At 34.3% G+C, this 12,701-nt stretch overlaps 1 protein-coding gene across 1 annotated transcript in view; it reads left to right on the forward strand.

The window, feature by feature from the left end:
* LOC150105616 (putative sodium-dependent multivitamin transporter) overlaps positions 1–11,541 on the forward strand; it is a 31,369-nt gene extending 19,828 nt beyond the window's left edge. Inside the window, exons 8-12 of the mRNA XM_090394944.1 lie at positions 118–272; positions 401–615; positions 2,507–2,604; positions 8,635–8,719; positions 11,333–11,541. Coding sequence (XP_090251070.1) covers positions 118–272; positions 401–615; positions 2,507–2,604; positions 8,635–8,719; positions 11,333–11,396 — 617 coding nt within the window. The 3' untranslated portion in view covers positions 11,397–11,541. The remainder of the gene's footprint in view (positions 1–117; positions 273–400; positions 616–2,506; positions 2,605–8,634; positions 8,720–11,332) is intronic.
* Positions 11,542–12,701: the final 1,160 nt, after the last annotated feature.

Here is a 12,701-nt window from a genome sequence, read left to right on the forward strand (position 1 = left end):
TAAGAAAATATGAAAATTTCTTGCTAATTAAGGCTTTAAAATACTCGATTCAAATAAATACGTAACGATTTATAATTTTTTAGTTTAAAATATAATCTCTTTTTTATTTTAAAACAGCTCTCTTCTATGGATTGCTATGCATTGCTCTGACCTTTGTGATCTCTGCATTTGATGGAGTCGTTCAAGCCTCTTTAACAGTATTTGGAATGTTGAATGGGCCTGTATTAGGAATGTTTCTTCTTGGAATGTTTACTATCAAGGCAAATGAAAAGGTACAGAACATGAGGTCAATTAATTACGTATAATTGCATTGTCAGAAGAGAAAACAATGATTTTTACATTATTTGTGAGCTTTTTTTTTATCGTTTATATCCAGTGATATTAGATGTTTGCATTTTAGGGTGCTATTTTTGGACTCATTGCTGGAACTGCAATTGCAGCGTGGATTGGATTTGGGATAATTTCAGTAAAACAGAAGCCACAGTCACTACCGTTATCTATAGAAGAATGTACACACATTGTTAACAATATCAGCAGTACGTTTGTAAACGATCTAAGATACATCTGGACTAATGATTCCAGCGTGAACATAAATATGAAGGAAACAGGTGATAAGTAAGTAGATAGCCGTTATCACGGCAATTAATTGTTAACAAAGTGTATAAATATAAAAATATATTATTATCACCATTAATGCAACTGAACTTAAAACGACACTACCAATGACAATTGCGTATATTTTAAAATAATATTACTATTAATGTTACTGAAAATGACACTACAAATGACAATTGCGTATTTTAAATTCATAAAAGACACTACAAATGACAATCGCGTATTTTAAACAAAGGGTTCTTAAAAATATAACATTAGTAGTTATTTATTTTCTTATATGGTTTATATACATAATTATGTTTTATATATTTAAAAATTTTATTTTATTTTATTTATTAATTTAATTTGCTAAAACTATTATTTACATTTATATTTTATATTATAATTTAAATTTTATTATTATATGAGAAGTTTGTCTTTTAAAAATATTTTTTATTATTGAAAGTAATAAACTGGCCCTAATTACATGCCTTGGCTGTAATTATAGTTCCAATACAAAAAAAAGGGAGAAATCATAAATTTTGGACAATAAACTTTAGACTAGAAAAGTAAAATACAAATACAAAAAAAAAAACTTGAAAGGATAAAAAAAAATTAATAATGATCTTCCATAATTAATATTATTATTAAAAATTAAGAAATATATAAGAAATTCTATAAAATTTTCTTTTGATTAAATATCACTGAAGTTTAGAGGCAATATTCCAATAAGAGTGTAAGTTTAATCAAAGTTATTAATAATTTTAGGAATGGTGATTTATTTATTTATTATTAATTCTTTAATTATTATTTAAAAGGTCACAAATTGAATCTCATTAATGACGCGAGCAGTCGTGAATTAATAAAAAAATTGTTTTAATAAGAATAAGAAATAAGAATATATTTTTAAAAAATATTCTTTTTTCAATATTTTAAATATATTTGAAAAATAAATCGTTATGATATATATTTGATAAAAAATTATAATGTATAATATATATTCAAACATGAATAATTTGAAATTATTATAATTGTCAACAATAATCATAACTACCAACTTTGCACTTATAATATTGGAATATTCCAATAGTCTTATGACAATGACATTTATGACTTTAAGGGTGAAGCAAGATGATTTTCATATTCCCCGCTATCTGTTGTGGTTACAGTGAGGGTAAAATTTATGGGCAGTTTGCTCGCCCTGAATGGGCATGGAGATTATGCATCGCTATAGGAGGTTAAAATAGCTTTTGGTCTTCTATATTTGAATATGTCCGTTACCTCGTATGCTGAACCAAATCGTTGGGGTGTATGGACGTCTTTAGGAATTCAATAGTCTTAAAAGATTATCGCGATTATCTAAATATGTAATACTGAAGTTAATTAAAGGAATGTAATATATTTTTAGAAATTTAATAATATTAATCTTTATTATTCGGATAGTTATTGATATTACTTATATAATAATAGTTCCGAAACTATTTTATATATTATGTCATTTGAAATTAAATTATAAATTAGAAAACTTGTGTTAATAGACTGATTTCTAAAATAATAGCTGCCACAGAAACTGCATAGAATAAACTCAAAAACTAGATCTTGAACATCATGGCATCGGGCTGTTACACACGTGGCTCATTGTTGCGTTGTATTGTGTAACGGTCAATCGAAGCCTAATACACGGCTTTGTAATAATGCAGGCTCACGAAATCTGGTTTAAAATATGACTGATTTTTGTTACACTGTGGATAACATTTCAGGAATGCTTTTGAATCTATAAACATTGTTGTCTACCTTTGTGGTTTAAGCTGTTGGGAATGTTAATGAAAATATAAAGGGATCCTTTGTATTTTTATTTATTTTTATGTTTCATTTTTATATTTTTCATTTTTCATTTTTCATTTTTTGTTAGATATATCTTTCCCATGTTCAAGATATCATTCTTGTGGATATCTTTCTTCGGATGGGTGACGACTATTATTTTCGGATACATTACCAGTATCCTAACAGGTAAAGGATATACATTTATTTAAAATAAATAAGCATCATTTTAAATTTCACATTCTATAAGTAACCTAAATAAATCTTTGTAGAAAGCATGCAAACAAACGTTTGCATGCTTTCTACAAAGATTATCTGATTTAGTTCAAAAAATGCTCTGTAGGAGGTGCTGAGAATTCTACAAATGGCTATGGAAACATGATTTCAATTATCTGGCTAGGAAGAAGTGTTAATGAGAAGTTGTACTCAGCTAAAAATGAATTGATGGTGCACTTTAAAAAAAGAGAAACTTTTGATAAAATGTAATCATTTATAAAAGGTGGGATTTTTTATTTTATTTTCGGCAATGTGGGTGCTATTATTGTTATACATTAACATTACCATTAACATTTCTGGCTAGATGGGTGAAGCAAAATTGCTTTTCATATTCCCCTTTGTCTTGTAATGTAAGAACTTTGAATGTGTAAGCTATATGCTCGCCCATTGAGGGCAATGAAGTTAGTTGTGTTCAGCTGAACTTAAAATAGATTTTGGTCTTTTAAATTTGTAGATTTCTTCTTCATTATATTCCGAGGCTTCCTTGATTAACGGGTTTGGATGGTTACTTGTCTTGGTAAAGAACTTCTCAGCTAGATTTATGAGAAAGGAAGAGATATAAGGGATATTAACTTCCCTATGGACCTGGGTGTTTCTTACGAACCAGGGGCATCCATAATCATCCTCAGGCACTTATGCTGTAATCTCTGAAGTTTTTAAATGTTACAATTTGCGGTGTGGCTCCATGCTGGGGATGCGTAAGTGATAACCGGTCTAATTACCATCTTGTAAATTGTTAATTTTTGTTTGCGTGTCCAGTTTACTTTGTCTGTTGATCATAGGGTAGAGCTGTGCTAAGACGTTGGATGTCTTTGAGGAAATGTAACTAATATGTTTGCTGAATAGGAGTTTACTATCAAGAATCACTCCAAGATATTTAACTTCAGTCTGCCATGGAATCTTTACTCCCAATAAATAAATATCCTTCATGGTATGGATTTTCTTTCTAGTAAACAGTATGGCTGAGCTTTTCTGGGGGTTAACTTGGATCCTCCAGTCTGCCATCCACTTTTCTAAAGTGTGTATGTATGCTATTTTGTAGTCTTTTAGTTGCCAGTTTTGGGCTCAGTGAACTTGACATCAGTGCAGTATCATCAGCATATAATGCAGTGAATGCTGTTCTTGGGTTCAGAGGGATGTCTGCTACATAGATTGAAAACAGTAGAGGTGCCAGAAGAGATCCTTCAGGTACGCCTGCCGAGATCCTGCGTCTGGTCGAAACCGTTTCGCCTACCCTGACCTGCATGTATCTGTCTTTCAGATAAGAATGTATTACCTTTATTAGTCTGACTGGGAAATTAAATTTTATCAGTTTGTAGAGAAGACCTTGATGCAATACTTTATCAAACGCCTTCTCTGCGTCGATGAAGATGGCAGCTGTATTGAGTTTCCAGTTGAAACCTTTAGTAATGATTTCTACCAGCCGGTGCACTTGTTGGGCTGTACTATGGGCCCTACGGAAGCCGAACTGTTCATTAGGCAAAATTCCTAACTTATCTGTTTCTTCTTGGAATCTTGAGAGGATCATTTTCTCTGTTACCTTTCCGAGGCTGGATAATAGGCTTATGGCTCTATAGCTTTCAGGAAGGTGAGCATTTTTTCCTGGCTTCTTCAGTAGTATGATTGTGGCTGTTTTCCATGTAGAAGGGAAATGCTGGAATCTAAAGATAGCATTTGTAATGTTGACGAGATGGACTATGGCCTTTCTTGGAAGTAGTTTTACAATTCTGTTAGTTATGCCATCCGGTCCTGGGGCTTTTCTATTGTTTAGATGGGAGATGATATTTATCATTTCTGTTGGATTTATAGGAGTGATATGTTCTGAGTTGACAATGTTCTGTCTTAAGGTTGACCTAACATGACGATGAATCTTGTACATAAGGTTGATATTTAAATTAGTATACGATGGGTTGCACTGAGATTCTAGGTTATCTACTAGTGCTTCGGCTTTCTCTTCATCTTTGTGAACTGTCCCTTTCTTGGTTTGGATAGGTGGTATGAGTTGCTTTTTGGTGCAGATTGCTCTTAAGAATTTCCATAAAGAATGATCTTCAGTATCGATGTTAGCCAATTTGGTTTCCCATTGATGGTTTCTGTGTTTTTGAAGAGCTTCTCGGACCTGCCTGTTTAGATTGTTCAATACTTTTTTTATCTTGTGGGGCTCTGGTATTGTGGTATCTCTTCCTGGCTCTATTTTTTGCTCTGATTAGGTCCATGATTTCTTCAGGGATACGGTTTGTTGGGTTGAAGACAGTTGATTGTCTGACTGATTCAATTGCTTTCTGAATTTGTATGGTTAAGTTATTTATTGCTGTGTCAATCTCTTCCTTTTTACTGATATTGGGTACCGGACCAATATGATCGGGAAGAACCTTGGCTAACTTGTCCCATGGTATGAATGTGTGCAGAGGAGAGAATTGATCTGATGAACCTAGATTGAGCACTATGGGACTGTGGTCAGAAGATAATTCGTTGACTGATTCCAATTTGAATTGGTATCTTAAATTTTTAAAAATGACAATGTCCAGCACATCCGAGCCACCCGAAGGGCTGAAATGGGAATGGGTGGACTCAGTAGGGCTGGCGACTACAACAGAGTTGAGCATTGCATAGTTGAAAAGTGTGTGGCCTTTGGTGTTAGTAGATGAGCTGTACCAAGAGGTGTGTTTTGAGTTGAAGTCTCCTGCTATTATTATGGAGTCATTTGGACCAAGTACGGAGTCTAGATCTGTTGTCAGCATAGGAATGCTTGGAGAGTTATATGCAGCATAGATCTTGAGACTCTCAGCATTGAAGGTATGTACCTCCACACCAGTCACCTCCAGGTTTACTGTTTTGGGCTTGTCTATTGTGTTATGATTCAAATAACTCTTTATATATATGGCTGTGCCTCCACCTCTTGTGCCAATTCTGTCGTTTCTGTACATAGCGTATCCACGGATTTTTGGGTTATTAGCTGGTCTTAGGTGTGTTTCACCAATCAAGATGATATCAGCACTGAGACGAGTTGAAAGTTCTTGTAGTTCCAAAATCTTGTTCATCAATCCATTTGCATTCCATGCTATTATCTTAAGAGCTTTCGGTTTGAATTTATTATTCATGACAGATGGGTGTTATAATTTTGAGTGCTTTGCAGGAATCTCTTTCTGGAAGATGTTGAGGGGCATGTCTTGCTGAATTCTTGCAGCATAGTGGCAAGTGAGGCTGTTAAAACGGATGTTATGTTGGAGCTTTCTAGCTCGAGAGATGTAGGAGGCTTAGTTCTTGCAGCCTCAGCATATGTTTTGGTCATGGTTGTTCCTTCTTGTGACGAAGAAGGCAAGGTTTTTCGGACTGGAAGACGATTTGTTTGGTTGCTTAAAACGTCTTTACGTGGCGGAACAAGATTGACTTTTGTTGGTCCTCGTTTTTTTGGATTGGAAAGGCATCCCTTGTAGTTGGCGGGATGAGGTCCTCTGCAGTTTGCACAGCATACTGGAGTTGTGCGAGGTTTGGTGCAAGATATGGGCTGGTGTCCCTCGCCGCACTTCAAGCACCTGTAGGCTGCCTTACATAATTTTTGGGCATGTCCAAATCTTTGGCATCTATGACACTGACCTGCAGATGCTTTTTTCCTTAGAGGCTCAGTTGTAATTTTGAGACCGCATACTACAGTCAGTTCATAGATCTGCATTTGTGTGTTGTTTATTTCCACCAGCACCAAAGGCATTGGCCTTTTATCTGCTCTGAGCATTCTGCTCACTTTAACTGGGGACAGGCCCTGTCTGGAGAGATTAGTGGACACATCTTCAGGAGTGATACCTTCAGCTATCCCACGTAGAACAACTTTCAGGTTCTTTTCACTAGGTAAAGTGAAGGTGTGGTATGGGACGCTAGCTTTGTCCATAAATCTGGTCATCTGTCTGTAATCCGAGACTGTAGAGGGTTGTATTTTAACTCCCTCATCTGTGTTTTTAGCCCATGAGAATGAGATGTTTTGCTCTCTTAGGGCTGATGAGATAGGGATCCATTTTTCTTTATCCCTTAATATGACTGGTGGTATCTTTTCTTTAGGACCATTGTGTGCTTCTATCCCTGATGGTTTGGGTTCTTCCACATTGGTAGAGATTTTCCTCTTCTTTTTCACCAATTAGAACTCTGTATCAGTTTCCAAGGTATGATGTCTGCTGTCTTGGGATGTAGCATCTTCCATACTCGGGGAGTGTGCTAAATCTGATTGCGTCTGAGTTATGGGCTCTTCACTCATGACAACCATATTATCCTCTGTGACTGCTGTGGGGGGAAATGTGTCAAAGAGCTTGACTTTTCCTGGCCAATTATCACTCAGCAGCTTTGCTTTCCCAGTCTGAAGAATTCAAAGTAAACTTCCTCGAATTTGGCCTCATTTAGAAGTTTTGCCATGATAATATTCGAAAATAAGTCACGGATGGAGAAAGAGTAGAGATTACTCAAGTATTCCGAGAAGGTAAAGGTAATCCTGTGGACTTTTGAGGGTCCACTAGCAAATCCCGTAGACACACTAAGGTGTCTACCAGCAATAAGATGTGGCGATATAAAATACAACAATGGTGATACTAGCGGCAGTAGGCCTAGCGTATCGCCCTTGTAAATTCAATAGACTTACCTGGATAAACCAGTATAGAAAATAAAGCGCCTGTTTATGGCAGCAAGTAATTAACTGATATTATTAATGAATAAGCATAAATCTCTAAAAACATATCGGTCAAATTCACAATTCACCATCAAAAATACATGACACGTAACACTAACACGCGAGCAGCCATCTTACTTCTGTACTCCTTGTTATGCATCATTGAAGTCAAAATTTATGTAATTAAGTTATGTGAAAATTTAAAAGCTGTATATTTAAAATACCAATATTTTAAATTTAATTTTGAAAATTTGAACTTAAAAAATTAATATTTTTAGATTATATTTTAAATAAATCTCTTTTATATTAAATTATATTAATAATTTAATAAATAAAATTAAAATTAAAAAAAATGAAAGTTATCATCTATACTTTTACACAAGAGATGAACATCGGGCAAAAATAAAAAACACATCTCAGACGTTGTCAAAATGAGAAAAAATATATAAATACAGAATGTTCGTTCTCTTTCGACATTTTATATGGTCAGATTCAGCTAGAATTAGAGATGACTGCTTAACATCATCCAGTTGATGGTAGATGGATGGAGACAGTCAGCTGTGAGTGCATGGATTCTTTGCTATCTTCTCTAAGAAAAGTTCTGCTTAGCTCATACACGACAGTGTTGATATTACAGTAGTATCTGCGGACTGCTAAGATTCTTCCTAATAGACTTGCTAAAGTATGTTTATCTTCCAAGGAGCAAATTTCCTTTTAAAAAATAAGACTTTTGACTCGACGTTATTTCCAACTCGAAAAAAAAAGGTGATCAGAACGTCAGTGCTACATCATTTAGTTACATAAATGTTGCATAATTTACTTTCACAAGTTTTACATAATTTGTTTATGACATCAAAATCTCTATAGATAATAAGAACAAAGGAATATAATTCCATTTGTTGTCATAATATTGCAACAATGTTTTGAATAGTAAGAGACATTTATTACGTAACAATGAGAAAGGAGTTTTTTGTATTATTATGCAGCATTTTTATGAATCTTACTAACACATCTATTCAAGGCTGTAAATTTAATGTACATTAGTACTAGTGCCAGAAGTGGGTTAGATAATCCATATCTAAGGCGGTTTCCTTCCATATTTTATCCTACTAGTACGTCAGCAGTCTCTGAGGAATTCCCTTGACCTTTATAATTATAATTATTTAGTAGAAGAAATGGAAAGTGAAACTTTTAATATAATGTTAGTGTTAACTTTTTCCTAATATATCTGGGAAAGTTAATTATTATCCAGAAATACAGGATGATGTTACAAGATTTGGTTTTATTTGTAGGTTCTAAAAAAGATATCGCTCCAGAACTTATTTCTCCATACTTGAGAAAATGGTTAAAGGTTGAAGAGAACGAAAAAAAATTCAGGTAAGAAATTTTCACCACACACATATTGGATATTGTTTAAATAATTTCGCATTTAAAATATGAAATCAATAAATGGTCATATTAAGAATTCTTAGCCATTTCATTTAAAACCGAAATACCCATTTTTACACTAAACATAAAAAGTTTTGTGGGAATTTAGTAAAATAATTTGTGGCCTCAGGAAAACATTTTTCAAAGTTAGAAAAGAGAAAGTAAAGCGATTCAGAATGACTAAAGCACAAAAACTATAATAAAGCAGAATATCTGAATGTTAGAGAAAAGTTTTAAATGTATAATGTTTATAGAAAATCATTATCTTGATTGAGTTAAAGATTGAGACAGTAAAAAAAAAATTCTTAGAAGTAGTAAACACGCTTCCTAAATTTAGAAGGTGACGGGGAAAAAAACAAGAATTGCAATCAACGAACATCCCCATGAGGAAGGTCCATCATGCCATAGAACAAGCGACGTGTTTGTAGCCAATATAAATTGGAGTAAGAATGCTCTGAAGTCAGTGAAACTTTGTCCGTATGTTCGGAAAATTTTTCAAAATTTGGCCATCAACACGAATCCACAAAAGCATTCAGAACCGAGTCTCACAACACGGGTTTCCATGGTAGGACTGCAATATGCAAGTCCCACATTACCCGAAACAATATGCATGTCTAGATACTAGTTATTTTTCCTTTCCATGGAGTATATTCTAATATAGATTCGGAAAGTTGTGCATTCGAAATTTTTAAAATACATTTCGGACATTTTGGAAAGAAAAAGAAATACGAAATATCTATATATAATCGATATGATATTGGGATGGCAAAGAAGTAGCCATCCTAAAGAGTAGACTGTTCAAGACCAAATAGGTAGTGTCCTATTTGTTTAAAGAACAAATTGAAATTGCTAAAATTGAAATTTTAACCAACGATTCTAAGTTCCTATTCTTATATGGAAAAGGACAATTTAAATGTTGATCATTCTGTAGTATTCGTAAGTTGTTTTGGATAGCAAATTGCAAATAATACTACTGAATAATTAACACAAAGTCCAACACACATCATCTTTGGCTCCGGAGGCTTTCTAGCTTAATCAAAATGGACCAGTGTTTGTTAAAATTGCTGAGACTGCAGACGCATACTTGAAAAAAAGATTTTTATTCGTACTCCTATGCAGATGTTCATAAAAGTTATCAGAAGGAATGATGACAGTGAATCGTTACCTAGAAAATGCTTTAATTAAGCAAATTTTTGATACACGATATTACAAATAATGAAGTAACACAAGGGTTTGAAATAAAGAAGTTTAATAAAAATTATTAATGTAATACAAGACATAAATATCTGCATACTCTTCAGAAAAACTATAGATTTTCTCGGAATCCTAGAGGAGCATCTCAGAAACACTAGTACACGTGCACGATCTTAATGGAACGATCTGGATTTGAATCCCGTCTCAGAATGTTATTCTTGGTCTGATTTTTGTTACGGTGCGACCGATTCAATTAAGACTATAAAGCAAACATATTGTCTGTTAGCTGCATGTGTTTTTCTGCCCTAAGAATCTACAAACGTAAACATCCTTATAAAGATTCTTCGGGTCCACCTTTATAACAGATTTTTCCTCTGAAGGGACGTTAGCCTGTCTCGTACGATGAAGAAAGGCTTTTACCTCATCAAACCCGGATTTCTCATACCGAAAAATAGTCAAAAAGGCCAAAGGAACACACGCCCAATTAACTTAGAATCATAGCTTTTGTTATTATGAGACTATAATTCCAAACTAATTAATGACATAATTAACTCAATTTTCTCAAAATTATTTATTAATGATTACGAAAATTATTACTCAGACGATTACGGTGTTACTATTGTCAAGCTCCAATATTCTATATATTTAGCTCTCATTATCTACATTCATGAGACCTGTGTGGCCCTGTTGAAATGATATTTGCTTCCATAGCGCTAGGCCTCCTGAAGAAAGAACTGTTCTAAGTTTGATTCTGGTCGCAGACTAAAAGAAATTTTTGTAAGTCGTTCTTCCAGTTACCAAGTTACGTAATCTCTAGCACGGGAATGTAGGATTTTTGTTCCTGAAAACTCAGATTTTTTCCTCTTGCTACTCAAGAATATCGACTGTAGAACTCACATTAGTTTGATACAGTTATATATAGTTAGAATTTAGGGACCACAAGATAGCCGAAGTCGTCTGCCATATTATCCTCCCGGGAGCCAAATGAAATCATTGATAGTCTTGGGCCAGTTACCTGTGATTAGCTATGAGTGAAGATGGGCTTCCTCACCAACTTCCTAAAGTTACTAAGAGCTTAAGGACTTTGCCTATTCCCTTTCGGGAACAAAAGTCGATAGCGGATTTTTTTTGTATCTATATTTAAATAAGTTATGAATTTTAATGAAATACTAAAATTTAAAAATATTTTTATTACTTTGAAAGGCCATGAAATTGCGCACTGGAATCTAAAACGATTCTTTTGCGGAGTGTTGGTTGATTTATTTAATAAGAAAATTCTGTAAAAATTAAATAAATATATAAAAAAATGAATATAAAAGTGATTCATTTTAATGTATATAATAGCTACGTTTCTGTAATCTATTCCAGCAAAAACTACATCGATATGCCTCTACTGAAGTCGCCTGAGGAGTTTCTCATAACCAAGTGCTAGTCTAAGACATCAGACGTGGAAAAAGATGAAAGCAAAACTACGATTTTACTCATTTATGTTTAGCCAAACAGATCAGCCATCGTTCGTGGATTTTTCCGAAATGTGTTTATTGCATAAATAAAAAAAAAAAAGTATTTATAATCTACTAAGTTTACGTGAGTCATGTTTTACTGAGAGCCTATCAAATGAGTTTTATTTTTAGCTGTGTGAGATTTAGTTTATTTTTCAAATATGTAAATTTCATGGACACATACAGACCAACATACGGTCTGTCTTCTAACGTCTCCAATTGGGTTGCCAGCATTCTATCTGGATCCACGTTACTTGTGAAGTTGGATGGAATTTTATCATTAATCTTTCAAACCAATGCTCATGTTTCACAAGTAAATATTCTTTAACCTACTTAGAGTTTTCCTTCATAAATCAGCGATCTCCATTTTAGCCCAAATGTAATACACAGTTTTACCGATGACAGTACAATGCCCAATCTGTGTATCTTGCGATACACAGAGTGCCATAATTCCAGAATCCTCAGTATCTAAGAAATTAAGCTTTGTCTTTCGCTTGAGACGATACATTAATCTCTTAAGCTATTACATCTATACAAATCAAATCTGACAAACAAATCAATACCGTTCTCATGCTTGGGATACTGTCCAATAGAGGAGTATGCGCGTTAAATAACAACCCCGATTCATCAACAATCCATTTCACTCTCTTTCTCATAACTCTTCCATTTGGTTTTGAAGAAAGAAACCAAAGGGGTCGTTGGGAGTTAGACCTCGCAAAGGTCGCAAACCAATCACTTCAGCAAAAGTAAAAGAAGTTTGCCGTTGAGGAGCAGGCCATGAATAACAGCGTGGGTTCCTGCAGTGCGCGTGACGTTTCCAAGCACGTGGTTGTGCTTTATACAACTGTCTGGAAATTCTACGGAACATTCTGCATTTCTACCCATTCAAGATAAACTGTGACACAGGAGTCTCGCCCTGCAGGACTTTTTAAAGTCGACTGACATTCGCTTTAACATTCCTTGCTCGAGTTGGATGCTTCGTCGCCATGGATGATTGGATGATGAGATTCACAACGGAGCTGTGAATATCCACAATTAACGGGTATGGGCTACACAAAACCCGTATACAATCCGATAAATTTCTTTGTATTCATCAAAAGTTACTCTCTGGTGAGGGTTTACAGCTTCGTTTATCATTGGACCATTCTTCTTCTTGGAAGACACTTGCCAGTCGGGTCCTGTGACCTGCTCAGTTACTGTGGAAAGGTATCGCGATGTGATAAACAATTTTGTTG

Source organism: Typopeltis vanoorti, chromosome 6, assembly GCF_054136105.1.
Source record: "Typopeltis vanoorti isolate ZY-2024b chromosome 6, IOZ_Tvanoo_1.0, whole genome shotgun sequence".
Lineage (NCBI taxonomy): Eukaryota > Metazoa > Arthropoda > Arachnida > Uropygi > Thelyphonidae > Typopeltis > Typopeltis vanoorti.